The sequence below is a fragment of the Aedes albopictus genome, chromosome 3, assembly GCF_035046485.1.
Source record: "Aedes albopictus strain Foshan chromosome 3, AalbF5, whole genome shotgun sequence".
Lineage (NCBI taxonomy): Eukaryota > Metazoa > Arthropoda > Insecta > Diptera > Culicidae > Aedes > Aedes albopictus.
In genome coordinates, this window is record NC_085138.1 from 423,598,276 (window position 1) to 423,617,501 (window position 19,226).

The window sequence follows — 19,226 nt, forward strand, 5'->3', positions numbered from 1 at the left end:
ATTTTAATTTTCTGATTAAAGCAGCTCGTCAAGAATTTGACGAAACCCTTATTTGATAAATACAAAGTTAAAGCATTATAAAAAAACCGGTATCTTGCAAGTCGTTTATTTACGAAGTAATTTTTAATAATTTACTGAAAAAGTATGTAGCTAGAAACGTAACAACAATGCCATTCGACATAAAAACGGCAACTTCCATCGTACAAGTGTACGATGGAACGTCTGAAAATCTAGACGCCTACGTGGATTCGGCGAATTTATTGAAGGATTAAGTTGTTCTCGTGAAGGTGAAGCAGATTATGATATCAAACAAATCATTGAGCGAAACCTACAGGAAAATCAAATCAGGCATAAAGGTAATACAGAAATCATGGACTTGGAAAATCGACTTACATCCCGGGTTGGGGTGCACGGGATGCCCAGGCACATTCTTAAAGCTTCGTGATAGAAAGTACAGCGGAACAAATATTATAATTATAGAGTTAGGAATTGGGATACTATGCGATTGACTCCCTTCCTGTAGAATAGAGAAATATTCAGAGCAATGAACAGAAACATAGAAAACCAAAAATCTGTTTCAAAAGATGGACCTTAAAAAAATCATTAGATCGGAACATCTTAACAGAGAAGAGGAAGAAAAAAAAATTTCAAAGCTTTAAACCAGTTTCCGGATGTGCTTTACAGTAATGATGAAAAACCGATGAAATAGAGTACAAAAATCAGTGTGTGTGCCGTTTGTCTCTGCGCCGGATCCGCCAGTCGCCTGCGTGTTCGGTTGAGTCCTTTTCAGGGCTTGAGTCATTTCCCATCGTTGGGGAATTCGCCGCTGGTCCGTCGGTCACTGCATGCAGGCAGTTTCCATACAACGAATCCACTTGGGGAATCGGTGAGACCGGCGGGCGTGCTGCAATTAAGGCAGCCTGGAGAAGAAAAGCTATGTCAATGTTAACAATGATGTTACATCACTTAGGTCACTTTGAAATGTTAGTCGAGAAATGTATGAATAATATCTTCAGAACATATTTTGATGATAAAAGTCCCAAAAACTCGTTTACATTGCGATAATGATAGAGCTCAAAACGCTTGAAGTTTGTATGGCAAAACTTGAGCAAATGTATGCAGAAATTTTAAGTTTTCAAATTTTGCCGCTAGGTGGCGCTGTAAGCGTGCAATAATCAAACCCTTTGGTATTATTGTAGGTGACTATATACCAAACAACTTTGTCGAGGACCGCAAAGTGATCCAACGTCTGTGAGAAAAGTTATACCCTAGGTAAAGTGAGGAGAAACTTAATTGTTGTTTTTTTCCAATACATGTAAAGGAATAATATCAATAATATAATCTCAACACTTTGCGTCACTTTGCCTAGGGTATAACTTTTTTCACAGCCGTCGGATCACTTCGCGGTCTTCGACAAAGTTCTTTGGCATATAGTCACCTACAATAATACCAAAGGGTTTATTTATTGAACGCTTACAGCGCCACCTAATGGGGATTTCCCATAGTGCGTAAGTAGCTCAGTTAACAAACAACCAAAATAGCCTAATCGCGACGATCACGGCTTTGCAAAGAAAGCAAACAAACCCATTCGTGAATTTCCAGATTCCTGACCTGATTAAAATCATTACGCAATGTAATGGCAACAGGAAAGAGACGTTAGCGTGAGTTCAAGACACGGAAGAGGCTCTCGCGGAATTTGAAGATTCTGTGCTTGAGCCAGGCTACAAACAAATTATGAGATTTGTGAAATCGGAAATTGTGGGAGAAGCCAGACAGGATTCGATAGCAGCGGGAAATCCTACTGAATGGACAGAAATCAAGGAAGCCCTGCTAAACGCTTTTGGGAACAAACAAGACATTACGTCTCACATACAATCCTTATTTTATATTAAGCAAGGAACAAATTCACTCAATGAAGATTTCAAAACAGTTAAGTCGATCGACACGGCAATCAAATCGACATCAGCCCAGATGGATGACTATAGGGGTTCGACAGATGCAGTGAACAACCTTATTAGCCTGATGACCTTAACAAGGTACATGTACTATGGCTATGTACGTTCGGAGCTATCGTCCGAAGACATTGGAAGAAGCATCTGAATAACTCTGTATAGGTCTGAATAACTCTTTATAGAAAAATTGAAATATACAAGAGTAAAAGATCAGAATTCCAAACGCGTCGGCTCGTGATTCTGTGTCACAATTCCAGTATTCCAGCGGGAGCGGGATAAACCCTGGGATTGCGAAGAACAGTACTCAAAATGCATAGCAAAGTAATTACAACCATATGTGGCGACAAAAACAAACCCATCGCTATTCTCCTTCCTTCCGTACCTCTCCGTGTGCGGTCCGTACCCAAGCGCATTCGAAACGAAAGGTTTCAAATTTCACAATCAACTGTTGAGTGTTGAAGCATGTGTGAAACAGTTTGAGAACTTCAGAAATCAGTGAAAGCGAGAAACTTTACTCAAGTTTCAAAGGAAGAAATCTAACCACTCGGTGATGGGTTGGTTCAGTGCAGACGAGGTAATTTCTACCTCTTCAAACAGTAGCATCGGTGAAGAGCACATGACCGCGCAGACCGTTGCGTTGTGCATTTTAGCCGCAGTGGCTTTAGGCTATGGTGCAATTAAATTGTTTTCCAATTTTAACAAAATCAATACCGAGCGTGCAGCAGTTAACGCAGCAAGACTGCACAATCTGCAAACGGCAAACGTGTGATACAAAGTGAGTGAAAAGTTAAGATACAAAGTGACGGAAACAATAACTTTTAAATGTGAACAATAAAAACTGGCCACAATGCCTGAATCTTGGGACGAAATTCGACATACTCATTTCCTATTTTACAACAGTATGCCTTTCAGTCATAAATAATCTCTTTCAAACTCAAAGTCGTCGAGTCAAGTCACTTATATCCGAAGCCCAATCTCCACATGGCTCACCGTGACTAGTGATTGAACCTTTGCACCGCAAAAATAGTAAAGTGTGACCAAATACCGAAAAAGTGAAAAAGCGCTAAGTGTAAACCAGACAATTAAACCTTTATTACCTTTATTACAAACCAATCAAGTGCGGTAACGGAAACACGAATCATCGCGGGCACAGTACTAGGTATTGCTATACTAGTGACGTTATACCTGTTATTCCGCGTTCTGTATAAGTACAGTAAAAAATCAACTGAAGCCCAAGTCGAGCGGGCAGTGCGGCTAAACAATGTCAGAACCCAAGAATAATAGTGCCGAACAGTTCAGAACGATCGCAAATTAATATGAACGATAAAGTGAACTACAAATTGTTACAACGGAACAGAACAATCAGCAGAAAAATGTGCAACGAAATTATGCCAACTACAACGAATATTGAGTGCGCGAAACATATGAAAGGCTAAAACGATCGATGTGCAACGATTTATGCCAACTAGAACGAATATTGAGTGCGTGAAAAATTACGAAACACTGAAACGATCGATGTGTTCCTGAAACAACTTGCCTGTGCAGAAACAAAGTGAAGAAATCCAACCACTTAACCCCCGGGAGGCGTGAGTCGAGGCGTAAGGCCATCATTAATGTTAAACCACCAGAAGCCAAGGCGTGCGGCATGCAGTCCACAACATAGATGAAAAAGGTATGAGCAAAGCAGATTTAATACAGTGTTTTTCTGCATTAGTAAAAATTGAACAAAATTTACGAAAATCCATTAATCAAAATATACTAGATAATACACTAGAGAAACATTTAGATACTGCTAACACCTTATACACTGAGTTAGAAAAACTACTAGAAAAACATCAAAAATCGATACCAGATAGGGAATTTTTAGCTATATAAAACAAGCGAGAAACGCTTTAAGTTATATTACAGAAACCGTTAATTGTCGAACGTCAAGAAGAAAAAGCTTAACCATGACATTACCTACATCTCAAGCGAATAATGCATTTAATGCAAAACTTTCTGCATCGATTCTGACACCCTACGATGGCGATAGTAATAAATTACTAGCCTTTGTAGATGGAGTAAAATTTTTAAAATCTATTACCAAAGAAAGCGATTATCCAATGTTAAAATTTTTCATTATGACGAGAATATCGGGTAAAGCGCGAGACGCTATACCTAACGACAATGTAGAAAGGTCAATAGATCAAATTGTCGACCTGATTAAAGACACTTGCGGAAGTCGGGAAACCACAGAACAAGCCCTAGCCAAGTTGAAAAGCGTGAAAAGAAACGTATCTCTTTGGTATGGGATTTTACAACTGGGAACTTGATGGAAAGGGGGATGGCTTTCTCAGTCTTTGATTCAAGAACGATTTTTATCTACATTCCCGACGTTTCGGCCTAGGGATTTGGCCTTTTTCAAATGGCGACTAGTGACTGTCGAACTCTTCGGAGCCCGACTCAGTAAAATTGTTTGCATTGCATCAGTGAAATTTTGATCAGTGTTAAAGTTTATCGTTAACTTTTCCAATCAGCCCTATTCATACAGAGAAAATGGGTAACAAAAAGTCTTCCCCTAAAGTTGACACCAGTGGTAGCAACGACACCACTATAATAAACACTCAGGACTTTCATACAGAGCAGCATGAGTCCCATAGTACACTGCTCTGGCTAGTGTTAACAATCACGGGGCTGCAGCTCCTCATAACTATCTTTAAGATAGTCGAAAGGCGGATCAGGCGCGATGCGCTTAGAAAAGCTAAATCAATAGCAAACATTGATGTGTGAGAAAAAAAAACGACAACTGAACCGTTAACACAGACATTCAGTAATAGTGTAAAATGTTATAACAATTGGAAAAACCAGTGGATGAAGTAGTGACCTGTGTTACCAGCTGAACTAAAAGTGCTCTAACAAGCTAAAAATCCAGTGAACAGCGAAAATGACCAATTCAAAAACTGAAGATATTTAAACAGACTGAAGAGCCAGCGGACAGCGAAAGTGACCAATTCGCTAACTGTAAGTGCTGAAGAACAAGTGGACAGCGAAGATAACAAATGACGTAAACTGATAGTGCTTCAACATCCTGATGAAACAGCGAACGGAGGCAGCGACCCGGAAGAAACTTCTACATGAAAGCAGTAACGACGTAGGAGTACAATTGCGGAGATTTCATCCTTTTAGACCCTGTGCGTGAATTATTTTCGTAGATATGTCATTCCGACCCAGCCCACAGATTCTCACTAACCAAGTGCTTGTAATAAGTGAAATCGACTATGTTCAGTACTATGTTTAGCAATTGTGAGCAACAATGACTAGAACTATTATGCCTTGTATGTAAAAAGAAAAGCTGTTATGATTTCATTTTTATTTTTCATTTTTATATTATGAATTCTACGTGAACCAATAAGCTGTAATATTTTCGACACAACAGTCCCAAAATCAATATGATGAGCATTAACCTTTTTATGAATTTTGAAATAGTGAATTAGTATATATTTTGTAATGTCAGAGAAAATTGAAAACGCTTTAAAACAATTAAATGCACTTTTAATAAATTTAAAAAATCGATTAACAACAAAATTAAAGCGACTACATTGCAAAAAAAACGACAAGTAGCAAAGGACTTGAGTAATCAAATTGAGTTTTTCTTATTAGAATCCTCTTTGACAGATTCTCAATTAAATCACTTTTTAAAAATTTCTAAAAACTTGGTGAATGAGATTGAGTTGATAATTCAGCAAAAACTTTCGAAACACAAAATTAAATTACGATTAAGAACAGTGGTTAAAATTTTTATTTGGTTAAAAATTAAATCAGTAACAATGGCACTAGACATTAAAACTGCCTCAGAGCTAGCATCTCTGATCCCAAATTATGATGGGAATCCAGGAGGCATGAAATCTTTCACAGATGCAATAGGTTTAGTTGAAACCAGACGCGCAACAAGCTGCTGCCATTCAACTTATTTTGACTAAGTTGACTGGTAAAGCTAGAGATCTATTTACAGCAGTGCCAGCAGATTTCCAAGAAATAAAAAACAAAATTACTGCTGATTGTATAGACAAAAGCACTTCAGATTTGGCTCTTGCAAATCTGAAAAATGTTAAACCACGAAAAGGTCAAGAAACTTCTGGATTCACAAAGGAAATTGACATACTTGCGGATAAACTGAAACATGCTTACATTCGGGAAGAAGTTCCGAATGCGGTAGCCACAAAGTTAGCAAACAAGGCTGCCATACAAACCTTAATAGCTTCATCACACAAACAGGAGACAAAAATGCTCCTCAAAGTGGGGAAATTCGCGTCTCTTTCGGAAGCATTAAATATTGTTATTGAAAACGAGAATTTCAATAATGAACCATCCGCATCAATTATGCAGATGAGGAAAAATTTTTCAAAAAATAGACCAAATTATCAATCAAATTACCAAAATCGTTACAATGGCAACAATAGCAGAGGAAATTTCAGAAATTCCCCTCGTCCAAACCCGCACCAACCCAGGTCAAACTATGGTCAACAATCGTCAAATAGGTCAAGATATAATCATCCGAACAATAACCAACAGCAATATAGACAACAAAATTGGGTACAAGATGGCAACAGAAGAATGTATCACATGAACGTGGTGCATGGTTCTGGTTCAACCGTGGTCCCCGACCCAGAACAACCAGAGTTCAAAATGTGGAAATCTTTCCCGGCTGAAATCAACGCCCTTTATGCCACACTGAGATGGACCTGATCATGATTGGAGAGGTTTTCCTTAATCCCTTTGCTAACGTCACCAACAAGGCAGAATTCTTCGAGGTGATTCAGGGTCAAAACGCCACTTTCAATCTACTGCCAACCCTGGAGAAGCTCTTCAAAACATTGCAGCGAAATTACTGCAAATGACATTGTTCGGCGCATCGCCTCTCTGGAGTCAACGTTCCAAGGTTATTCGTAACTTTCTTGACAAACGAAGGACCAATGCTCCCCAAGTTAGATAGGGTTTCAGGAATCAATGTGGATCTTGTGAATTATATAAACTCTAAAGTTGTGTTTACCGTGAGACACATGAAAGCGCAAGTGGAACGTCTCTTCTCCATATTCCACCAGGAGAGGTGCATGATGCAAAAAAGGATTACTCAAAACCTCCAGGCTTTAGCACTACTCTCCCCTAGAGAGTTCGTATGCCAATTGTAATATAATATCTCTTGACCTTTTTCCTATTAACAAAATGTCGAACATGCAATCATCTCAAATTCCATGGAGATCTGTTTTGTGCAGACCCTCCGAGTTGACATTGAATGAAAGCATTGTTTCACTTGCCATAAACAGAAAGTGCCTTCCGCACTTGGTGTTCCAAAAATGACACGCTCAAATAATTGTTACCACATGTTTCTTTTCCGGGTGGTCTAGAATGCGAGACCCAAATGCGCGCAACGATTGTTGCAATAACATTTCTTGTTTACTATTTTTGGTACCTTCGTCACCAACACCAACTGCAGACATGTGTGATTGGTTGACTATCTTTTAAACTATTGTTTACGAATCGGTTAAGCACCGCCCCTTAGAATAAGTTGTGTAGAGTGACGCTTCCCAGACTAAGTTTGGTTTTAATAAAGTTCAGTTCGGATTCATCACTCGAACCTACATGCGTTCTCCATGATATCACGTCCAAGATACGTTACATGGCTGACCGTGAAGTGAATTCGTTTAAGGACAACGGAAAATAGTGTGACAACGTCCGCGGAAAAGCCACTGGATTTGAAACGTAGAGACAATCAAAACAATGAAACCCGCAATAATCACCGGCACCCTAGCGGTAGCACTTTTACTTCTCCTAGTGAAAATTACAATGTGTCTCACAGAAGATCCGAAAATAACGGCTACACTAGCAAAAAAAACTCAGTTTATTAATACATTAACTAAGTAAAAAAAAAGAACTAATAGTGCAGTGGAAAAAGTTTTAAAGTTACCATGGGCAGCGCAGCCAGTAAGGAAGAGAGTTCGAAAACTATTGGTGACCAATCGGTAACCATAGTTGAGAACCAGGAAGTGCACACGAGCTTCCTCGAGGATCATGCATGGAAACTTAACGTGATCTTGTGTCTATTAACAATCCAAACGCGTTTTAGAAGGCCTGTTGGTTACACAGCAGTTGCTAGAGGAGAAACAATATCTGCTCCAGTTTGCCTCCCGCGAGATAGGCAGTTTGTGAGTGAGAGAGTGAAAGTTAAAGACTTTTTTGTGGCGTCCAGTGGATGTTAACTTGCGAACATGGATTTCGAAATAATTGAGTGAGTGTATTCCATTTATGTAAATCAATTAACGGACATTAAGAAAAGATTGGAGTGTACAAGTTCTAATGGATTCACGAAAGCGGAGAGCAAGGCTCAAGTGAGAATAGTGGACCGTGTTTTTGAGGTAGCAGCAGCAGTGGCGAACCTAATGCGGCTAGGGAAAAACAACATCTTGATAGGGCTTAGACGAGACATCGAGGATATCATGTTTTTGGAACTTGAGAACTGCGTAGAGGAGTAAAAGTCGTGAGTTTTTTTTTCTATTAAAATGAATAATAGGCATAGAGTCCGACACGCAACAAATTGAAGAGTGTATTATGGGGCTTCACAAAACACTGCAAACATTAGTGAAAAATCCAAACAGGAAACTTACCCACACAACGCTGTTGCGAAAGTTAAGGTACGCCAGAAATATTAACATAAGTAGAAGAGTTGTTATGAAAAATAGAAGGGAAAGTAGAACATGTTAAGATCACCGTGGATCGGTATTGCCAGTCCACGAACAAGTTAAAGAGTCCCCTTCTTTTGGCATATGGATGCAAGCCATAAGAGCCAAAATTGTGGGCGACGCTGACCTAATACTCGAACTATACGGTACGGAGTTGGATTGGCATGAAGTTAAGAGTAATCTCATCTCACATTATTGCAGCCCAATCATCAAAACGCGAGCTTCACGGATAACTTTCAGCGTTACGACTTTGCATTGAAGAGAGTAACTACGGATACGTTCAAAATTATCCTATACCCTTGATGTCAAATTACGGAGCCACACCGAAACAATACAACGAAGAAGAAATTTACCTTCAAACCCCGGAAAGGACCAATTTCGAGGGATGAACCCTCTCGTCAACCGGACCCTAGAACCCGTCGTAAGCCAGAAGTCGTGGGAGAACCAGACTTCTCTCCAAAGAACCTATCGCCCAGTTTCACGACACCGAAAATCGATCCCTGTGACATCGACGCTTTTTCTGTCGCTGATTTAGCTGCGTTAGGCTTCCTCAAGCGTGTACCAGAGTTACGCCTAAACTACTCTGGGTATTTCGATCTTGTTGAATCCATTTATCGAGATATGATGTCACAAGATGTATTCGGAGTGTAACAGAGGCCATGTGGACCTATTACTGTTCGATGTTGCTATGGGAGAGACTGTATATCATACGCTCTCTGCAGAACGAGATCCCGATTACCACATGCCCACCGGAATTTGTATCCCGAAGGCGATCGCCGTGTACCTATCCGCGATCGGACCTGTTAGGGATCCCAACTCTCGAAAATGGCACGTCAGCGTCCCGGAATTAGACGCTAACATCGTCAATGATATTGCCGGATTCTTTGGCGCTATCACCGCAGACACGCACCATATCTATGGTAGTATACCGTCTCCAGGTGTGGCCGCCTTCTCCGTGCTTTATGAGGTAGCCAACCCACAGGGTGTCGAGATGTGGCGCTACCCAGCCCACTCGTTCACTACTTGGATACGTACCAAGAACTATGCCCATTACACCAGAGATTCGAAACATTTACGCTGAATTAGGAATACAAGCTGGCTACGACGCGGATGTCCAAGATTTGGACAACATTGTGTTTGGACGGAACTTTAACGGGATTCCCTTTTGCATCGATTTACTCCGCCATATCTCAACCAAGGTTGCAGATGCGAAGATACCATCGGTTATCGGACCCGTGGAAACCGAAGTCGGATCTCAAACACAGCTAGGATATGTCGTTGCTAACGACGACCAACTGCCCCGTAATCTCCGACCCACCCAAGGAATAGTATCTGCTAGATGCTACACCCAGCTGATTTCGCTTGGAGCCACAGCTGTCGCAGTGTTCAAGCCTCGAGTAGAGTACGTTAACCTACCGCGTAACAACATCTATCGTTTCGAGAATGACGTGATACCACCCGGCTGGATAGCCACGATCAACACGCAATATCGTTACGGCCGCCCGGAATGGACCAACATGGACACGTTCGGATTGAGTGACGTCGACGGAAGAGCAGTCGTCAATGAGTATATAAAGAATTTAAATCTCGTCGTTAGTAGGCTCGGAGTGGACATCTGAAGGAAAACAAAAGTAAACCCGCAAGGACAAGCACATGATCTATCATATAATAGCGTATGATCTATCGTATGATGGATGAAGCTACTTTAAAAATTCAAAATTGGATTCAAGAGCTTAATAGAACATTAAATAATTTGAAAAAGGCGCCAAACAGACACTGTCTAAGAAAAACTTTGCTCAACAAATTGAAATACAGTAAGTACAGTAGACGAAAGGCAAAAAAATAGCCCAATTGGAACGCCTATGCTTCAGCTGCCTAGGCACGAATCATAACATGTTTAAATGTACCAAGGCCAAGAGATGCGGCATTAGGGGATGTGCAAGAAGGCATCACCGATTGCTCCACCCTCCAACAGAAGAAGTCACGATTGAATAACAATCAGTGAATAATCATAACGACAACGCGAAACCGATAACGGTTCATTACCAGGTATTACCCGTGACATTACGAAACAAAGACAAAGTCGTAAGTACTTACGCCTTCCTAGATCCCTATTCGTCACTAACTCTACTAGAAGCAAACATCGCTAGAGAACTGAAGCTAGTCGGAAAATCAATACCTCTTCAACTCAATTGGATACAAGAGGTTACAATAGAGCATAACTTCAGTCGAAGCGTCGACGTAGTCATTAGAGGAGATACAAAAAGCAGCCATGTGCTGAGAGACGTTAGGACAATTGAAAACTTAATGCTACCAAAATAATCGAGAAATTATCAAGAATTATGCGAACGCTATCCTCACTTAAGAGGACTACCGTTAGATAGTTGCAATAACATGAGACCAGGGATAATGGTAGGACTACGTCACAGTCATTTAGTTTAGTCAATTCAGTGTTCTCTTTCCTTATCCGTGATAGCCGAAAGAAGAGGAAACGAATATCTGCTTCATTCTGTTTTCGACTTTCAGTACTATAGGATACTGGAGAAAGAAACATGGTAAGTGTAATTCAGCTAGAAAAATTAGTTAACTTTTGGTTTTTTTTTTAATCTGATTTATTTTCCTTTTTCTTTTCTAGGGATGTCTAGGCATGCAACTTACAGAATGCTCAGAAGTTAAGCAGGTCCTTCGATGGGACCGAGGCGTGCTCCGTGTGGTGGACCACCACCAGGATGGCGGAATTACTATTATGATTACAACCGGGCTGAGGATCCGGAGTAGGATCATCTATAGAAATAGAAATTTATCTTAAATAAATTTCTAATTATCTTTTGACAAATTCGTGTTTTCTTCTCGTTAGAAATGAACGAAGTTATTTCTGGAATATTTGTGTTTTTTAGATCTTGTGTCGCAATCGTGCCGATAGTAGAGGGATAAATGTGTATTTCCTTTGGTGTTGCAGTGTGAGGTGAAAAGGATACACGTTCTTACAATAATTAAGGGTAAGTCTCTTTCTTCTTTTTCTTTTGAAGTGTAACAAAAACTAATATGAATATAAATAATGAGTGTGAATAATAGAAAAAAAAATGGCGTTACGTGAATTTGGTTCAACGAAATCGAAACTTTTGTAACAGCCTTAAAATTGTTCTAAAATAGTTCTTATGAGCCTTAAACTTTAAGACCATTTCACGGAAAATATAAAATGGTCGGATCGTCAAAGGATTCTTAGAGTACTCCTGAAAAAAAAATTAAACTTTAATAAACTATTTGTTCATCTACAGAAGAAGACGCATAAAAAAGCATTAATTGAAATTCAGCAGTACAAGCAACAGACACATAAGAGATGATAGGTCAAATGCGACGGACACAGGATGAAGAAGAAGCGATCGTGCAGTTGATGTTGATGAACAAATATGGGTTAGAAATCAGAAGACTAACCAACACATATATTTTTTTCCAGGAGCAAATGTAAGAGCTAAGTTCTCTTTTACCGAAAATTACAAAATTAAGAAATATCGTCACATAACACAATAGTATATTTTGTTCAAAAAATAAAAAATATAGTGGTGTAGTGTTAACAAGTGTTGGTGAATCTATTGAAATGATGACATATCTTTAAGACAGCGAGTTCGAATTAAGAAGTTTGGTTACAATTTTGAAAGTGAGTGGGGGTGGTTTTGTTCCAGTTGGTGACAGCGATAGGACTTGCAATTTTGATAGTGAGTGGGGTGGTCCTGTTTCAACTATTCGAAATACTAGTTAGGTTCCGGAAAGGGAAATATGCGGTATGTAGCGACAAAGAGATGTTTCACCAAGTCAAAATACGCAAAGAAGACCAGGACGCTCAACGATTCTTATGGCGCAACTGCGAACAGAGATTCCCGGACATATACGTCATGCAAGTAATGACATTCGGTTCGACATGTTCACCGTCATGCGCCCAAGCAGCCAAGAACCACAATGCAGAAAGACCAATAAACCAGCACTACGTAGACGACTACGACGATAGTTTCAATTCCTTGGTGGAGGCCAAGGACACCGTCGCTCAAGTCATTAAGGCTCACGAAGAAGGGGGTTTCTTCATTACGAAGTTTTGCTCTAATGACAAAATGTTACTAGAGACGATTCCAAAAAACAGAAGAGAGGTAGATACGAAGAAGTATCTTAATGACAAAGACGACGAATCCGAGAAGGTACTCGGAGTCTACTGGAACACCAACAAAGATACGATCGGGTATCAGGTGAACCTAGAAAAATTACCTAAAGAAGAACTCTGCAAAATCAGAAACCCTAGCAAACGCGAAGTACTCTCCTTCGTCATGAGCGTCTTCGACCCGCTAGGGCTAATATCGAACGTAACGATCTAAGGTAAAATCTTAATACAGGAGCTGCATAAGGAAACAAAGGACTGGAACACACCTATTTCCGAAAGAGGGCAAAAGATATGGAACTCATGGGTGGAGAAAGTACAAACTGCGAGCAACATACTAATTCCTCGATGGATAATGACGTAGGACGTAGGCACGCACATAGAACTCCACACCTTCGTTGACGCATCGGATAAGGCCTTTGCAGCAATCGTATACGCAAGAAGTAATACACAACAAAATCCATGTGTGAGAATCATGGCAGCGAAATCGCGAGTAGCACCCATCAAACCGCTATCAATTTCGCGGCTCGAGCTACAAGCAGCGCTACTAGGGGTAAGATTAGCAGATACAGTCAGGCAAGAAACGCGGTTGAAAATCATAGGATCTACGTTTTGGGCGGACTCCAGAACGGTCATCTCATGGATCAACTCCGAGCATCGAAAATATAAACCATTTATAGCACACCGTATCGGAGGACGTATCCGAAAATATACTTGGGGTATACTGGAACACCAACAAAGACAGCATTGGATTTCAAGTGAAACTCGAGAGACTGCCTAAAGAGGTGTATTGTAAGATAAGACAACCACCGAAAAGAGAAGTACTCTCGTTTGTTATGAGCGTATTTGATCCGTTAGGTCTAATATCTTATATTACAATACACGGAAAAATACTGCATCAAGACCTACATAAGGAAACGTCTGAGTGGGATAAATCAATATCTAAAAGGCAGCAACAAGTCTTGGAGAATTGGCTGGAGCAAATTGAAGCATCGAATCACGTCAGAATTCCGAGATGGATATTAGAATATACAGGATCACACGTAGAACTACACACGTTTGTCGACGCTTCAGAAAAAGCCTTCGCAGCAGTTGTATACTACAGAAGCTCCACTGGAGGAACACCATCCGTACGCTTAGTCGCTGCAAAGTCAAGAGTCGCACCGATTAAGGCACTATCCATTCCACGCCTGGAGTTGCAAGCAGCATTATTGGGAATACGGCTGACCGACATTATAAAAAGGGGAAACACGGTTCAAGGTTACCAAATTAACATAGTGGTCAGACTCGAAAACCGTACTAGCATGGATAAACTCAGAGCACAGAAAATATAAACCGTTTGTGGCCCATCGAACAGGTAAAATCCTTGATTCAACCACTATGGATCAATGGAGATGGGTTCCGAGTGCTAATAATCCCGCAGACGAAGGCACGAAACCGTCGACGAAGGAATCCATGTGGATCCCCGGACCGCCATTCCTGAAACTACCAGAAAAGGACTGGCCCCAAGCAGAGTCTATCGAAACAGCTGAAGAAGCGAAATTCGTCGGAGTTCATAGCCAACAAAAGGACTGTGTACAAGAGGAAAGATTCTCATGTTGGTGGAAACTTCTATTCCGTATCTGTATGATACTCAAAATCATTCAATTCGGAATAAATCGAGCCAACTCCACAAAGGCTTTCACCATGACAGAAAGAATTAAGGCTGAAAACATACTATACAAGAAGGCCCAGCGTGACACTTACCGGGACAAGGTGAAGGATTTATAAGAGAACCAGGAATTAACTACGATTAGACCGCTCTCTAAACTGAATCCCGAGCTTGACGATCAAGGGGTAATGCGTTCCCATAGTAGACTGGTATACGCAGAAAATATTCCAAAAGCAACAAGGAAACCGATCATCTTACCAAAGGGACACCATGCTGACAAGGCAGTACAAGCGGCTCTACAGCAAAAGTACTTCATAATCGGTCTAAGCGCGGCACTTCAATATGTAGAAGCGCGCTGTCAACACTGCATCAATGCAAAAGCAAGGCCAAAGGCCCCAATGATGGCTACCATCGTGTCGAACAGACTCGTTCATATACCCTTTCACCCAAACGGGAGTAGACTACTTTGGCCCTTTCGAAGTAGCAGTAAACCGATCAAGGTGACTTTGGCAAATATGCGCCAAGTGTAGAATCAAATGCGAACAAATAAAAGCGGTACAACAAACAGTGATACTGGCAGCACGCGAACAGCTGTCCACTACTCAATCCATGTTTTTGAAAGGTCACTACCTCACCTAAGGAAGAGGTAAACAGTTTGAATGAAAATAAACGAAATCTAACAGCGAAGGCAAGTTGCATAATTGCAACCCGAGTGGAACGTCGAGGAAGACAAACATGGTGTTTAGTTTCAACGACAGCGAGCGACAACGACCGACCGACCCGATTAACGCAGGCGTAGCAGAACGATGAGAGACATTTATACACTTTACCTCGCAAAAAGGAGTATCGTATTTAAGAAAAACCAGTAAGCTCTATATAACCTTTACCTTACATTTTACTTTTTTTTTTGTATGTTATTTTGACAATTGAGTAAGATTCTATAAATGAACGATTATGGACGATTGGAGAAATTGCATAAATATTTTAAAAAATCCATAAGTACTACATTAAAAGAACAAATATGGAATAGTTGATCCAGCGGCATGTTCCAGGGTGGGTTAAGTGGTAACGCAGCTCCTAAACACAGAGCATAAACCTATAGAAATGTCAATAAACGTATTTCCGGCAGGATCCTAGGTAGAATTTTTGAAGATATTTTCGTGAAAACCTTGAAACTATCACTGGAGAAAACCCTCGAGTTATTCATGTGAGAATTTCTGAAGGGAATGCCTGGAGAACAGGAATTCTACTATTGTAACAATCCGTTGATTTTACCTGTGACAGGAGAGCGGTTAAATATCGAGATGGAGAATCTTAATCAGGAGCAGACTCAACGAGTTCAAGACAAGATTGCAGCCTGCAAGCAGATGGTAGCTCAAACGGAGGAAGATCTCGCATTATTAATGACCGGAGAATTGACTGAGGCACAAAATAATGCAATCGGAGAGGACGACGGAGAGCCGATCCACGCCCGAGGCATCGGAAAACGAGCTATTCAAGAGATGATCATCCATAGAGGAATCGCCCCATCATATCCTCTCCAGTGGTTCCAGAAGAACGGATGGAACAAACCCACTATCACAGTTCCAGAGATGCGGAAGGACGCTAAAATAGGTGATTACTTTGCTCATATCACAGGGGAATTCCGAGGAGGAGTGGTCTCTCCAGCCACAGTGATGGTTTTCATGCGTTGCTTGTGCAGCCTCATCCGTGACACTCTCAGATTCGATTGGGTGTCCATGGGTGTGTTTATTGGAGCGGAAGGGACAGTTGTATCCCCATTGAGTGTGGTGAGACTTGCTATATCCACGCAAGGAACGAATGTAGGAACCTGTCCCCAAATGGTGACACGAGAGCAAGTTATGGACCTCGGCCTATTGATCCTTGGATGTTACCGGATCCACTGTGCGTCAAATCAAACCTATGTAAACAAACTGCAGACAACACTGAAAGATCAACTGATTACCAAATATTTCGCGGATGGAATTGAAGTGGCCATGACCAATTTTGCTACAGTTTATCAAAGTCCTGAATTTGTGAAGCTGGTATGTGCAATCGATATGTTTTTCTCTATGTTCCCAAAGCACTTGGACTCAAAGCTCAGGTTCGGAACTCTAATGACTGCATACCGTGATTGCACTGGACTTTCTGCGATCACATCAGGATGTGACCTGATGAGAGAGACGACCAGAGTCTTTGCCCGATGGCTGATGACTCCCACCCTCCGTGTTGATTTGACCCGAATGCTAGTATCCGGCCAGGAGATGGAGATTCCTTACTCCTACAGTCCATATCTGTCGGGTTTTGGATTGGTGGACAAGAGTCCATATTCAGCGTCAATTAATGCAGGGTTTCATGTGTTCACTCACCTCATTGGGTGCGCGATTCCTCTGATCCGCTCCGTAAATGCCATATTTCTTCCTCCCAGCGGTCTACATAGCATTATTGACAATGCAATTCTCTACATCTACGCACATTCGTGTACCGGGTCACTGCAAATGCAGTATTATAAGAGCACGGAGGTTGACGCCGTTCGCCAGCTGGAAACGGATGCCCGATTACAAACCGATTTCATCAGAAAGCAGCTTTTGGAAGGAACTGAGGATGATCCGGTTCCTATCGACGATGCGGCAGTTGCAGTCGGGGAAGATCCGGCCGAAGAAGGGCAAGGGGCAGGAGATTTAAATGATGTTGAAGATGCCTCGGAAGGAGATACCGATATTGGATCCGAACCGATAAGCCGGGATGCCCTCGAGTGGTACTCGTATATATCGAGACACTACAGAGGGGCAATTCCAGATCGTATGCGTGAACTTGCTTGGGAGAGATGGTCTAAGATTGGTGAGGCTCGCCCCAACTCTGTAGGGGAATTTGCCAAGCGCCTCAGTGCTGGAGGAAAATTGTGAGTAGAGACTCAGACTATATATTCCCGAATTTGACAGTGTATCTTAAAGAGACGACATGATACCTTTTTACAGATATCTTGAGTAATGATTAGGACATGAAAAAAAAAAACAACAGAAATCTCTTATATCTCAGAGTTCAATATATAGATTTGAAATGTCTTCGAATCCGCAGGGGCAGAAGAAGAAGCAAAAAAAAAGAAATAAACTTAAAGAGTGTGACCATTAATATTAAGTTTTAGAATTAAAAATCTGTGAAAATATAGATCAAATTTCAGAAGAAGATTCTAATGTTCATAGTGTGCTGTGCATCTTCCCGCATAATCAATTACATCCCATAAATACGTACAGTAACTACCAAATCATATACAATTCAATTAGTAAGCATCAATGCTGTTTCCACTGTGCTATCTGCACACAGTAAGAATGGTCAGGAATGCATGTGCGGTCCGAGCGTTCTGACCCGACGCGCGGACACCTGTTTTGCTGACTCGTATTACGAGTGTAGTGGCCCCACAGGGCAGGGTACAATCAGAAGAGTCAAATAACCAAAACATTGGGTTCGATAGGTACATCGCCGAAATTTATATTGTCAGCTTTCTGTCCCAGGCGTCTAGTTAATTCTTTCTCTTTTTTACACATTGAACCATGAACAAGCATATGATAACCATTACAACTTTGTAAGCTATAAAAACCGAACCTTTTGAGAAATACAGCAATCTTTGCCCAACCTTGAAGGGGTTTCAATGTGCTCTGTTATTACTGATACCACATACCGAACTCCCTTCTTGATCTAGTGCCATGGTCCGTGCCATGTGCCACTAGGCAAGGAAGTAAGTCTTCCGCGTCGGATATATCGTTATCAGAGTCCTGTGATGGACTCTCCTCGCGAGTGATAAAGTGTTTCCGCAAAGCTATACGGTGAACCTGTGAGTGATAAAGTGTTCCAGCAGGCTATACGGGGAACCTGTGAGAATAGTCAATGCAAACAATCGATATAGCGTTACTGAGTTATTGACAAAAAAAAAACAAAAAATCAGCATGACTGACGATTTTTTTAGATCCCGAAGGAAACCTACCCTATTTTGCTCAGCTATCGAGAATAGCCCGTCTGAAGCCTTTTTTGAAAGAATCATACATAACCAACAAAGAGCAATGAATGATATGATACAAGGCGGAGAGACAGAAGATTGGCCTATCTACTTGAAGCGGCAGGCGATAATGCGGAGGATCGGCCAAGGAATGGTCAAAATTGGTGAGAGAGAACACCTTATCAAAAAACACTGTCAGAAATCATGGAAACATCTAGTGATTTCACAATGGCAGGTTCCTCACAACCTGCCGGCCAAGCTGCTTTCGTCGGCGGCTTGGACAATTCAGGCGACTCTGGGTTTCGTGAGGGAAACCCAGGGCTTATCACTGACGGCCAGAGCTGGGACTTTGTCCCTCCTTTGGAGACAAAGAAGACAGGAGATGGAGGAGACGGGGTTCGGATCACGAGATCCACATCGGCCCGTCTACAGGGGCACAGTAACGAAATCCCCAGTGCGGGTAAGAACGTCCCGCGTGGTGGCACTTCGAAGGGCGGCGGTTCGCACCCTGCTTCAGGTGGCACAGACAGTCAGACGGCGAGTGGCGGAGGTGATGCACCAGGTGGCTCAGGCAATGGAGCCAACGGAAGTCCTGCAGGGGGAGGAGGACGGCCTGGAAATGGTGCCAATGCGCACCCTGGTCGGGCTGTCGGTACAGGTGGACCAAGCGGAGGAGGTCCTTCCGTTAGTGCAGGTGCGGCGGCACTCCTGGCCAAAATGTTCAGTGACCCGCTAAGAGATCCCGTGCCATCAGGGACTCAGTTTC

The 19,226-nt window shown here is 41.6% G+C and overlaps 1 protein-coding gene across 1 annotated transcript; it reads left to right on the forward strand.

Moving 5' to 3' along the window:
* Positions 1 to 6: 6 nt before the first annotated feature.
* Positions 7 to 18,116, forward strand: LOC109410659 (uncharacterized). Its single transcript, XM_062856393.1, has one exon. It carries the CDS (start codon positions 15,693 to 15,695, stop codon positions 17,370 to 17,372), a length of 1,680 nt encoding a protein of 559 aa, XP_062712377.1. The 5' UTR covers positions 7 to 15,692; the 3' UTR covers positions 17,373 to 18,116.
* Positions 18,117 to 19,226: the final 1,110 nt, after the last annotated feature.

Coding starts and splice junctions, on each gene's coding strand:
- LOC109410659 (XM_062856393.1), top strand. CDS start 15,693: ATGCCTGGAGAACAGGAATTCTACTATTGTAACAATCCGTTGATTTTA.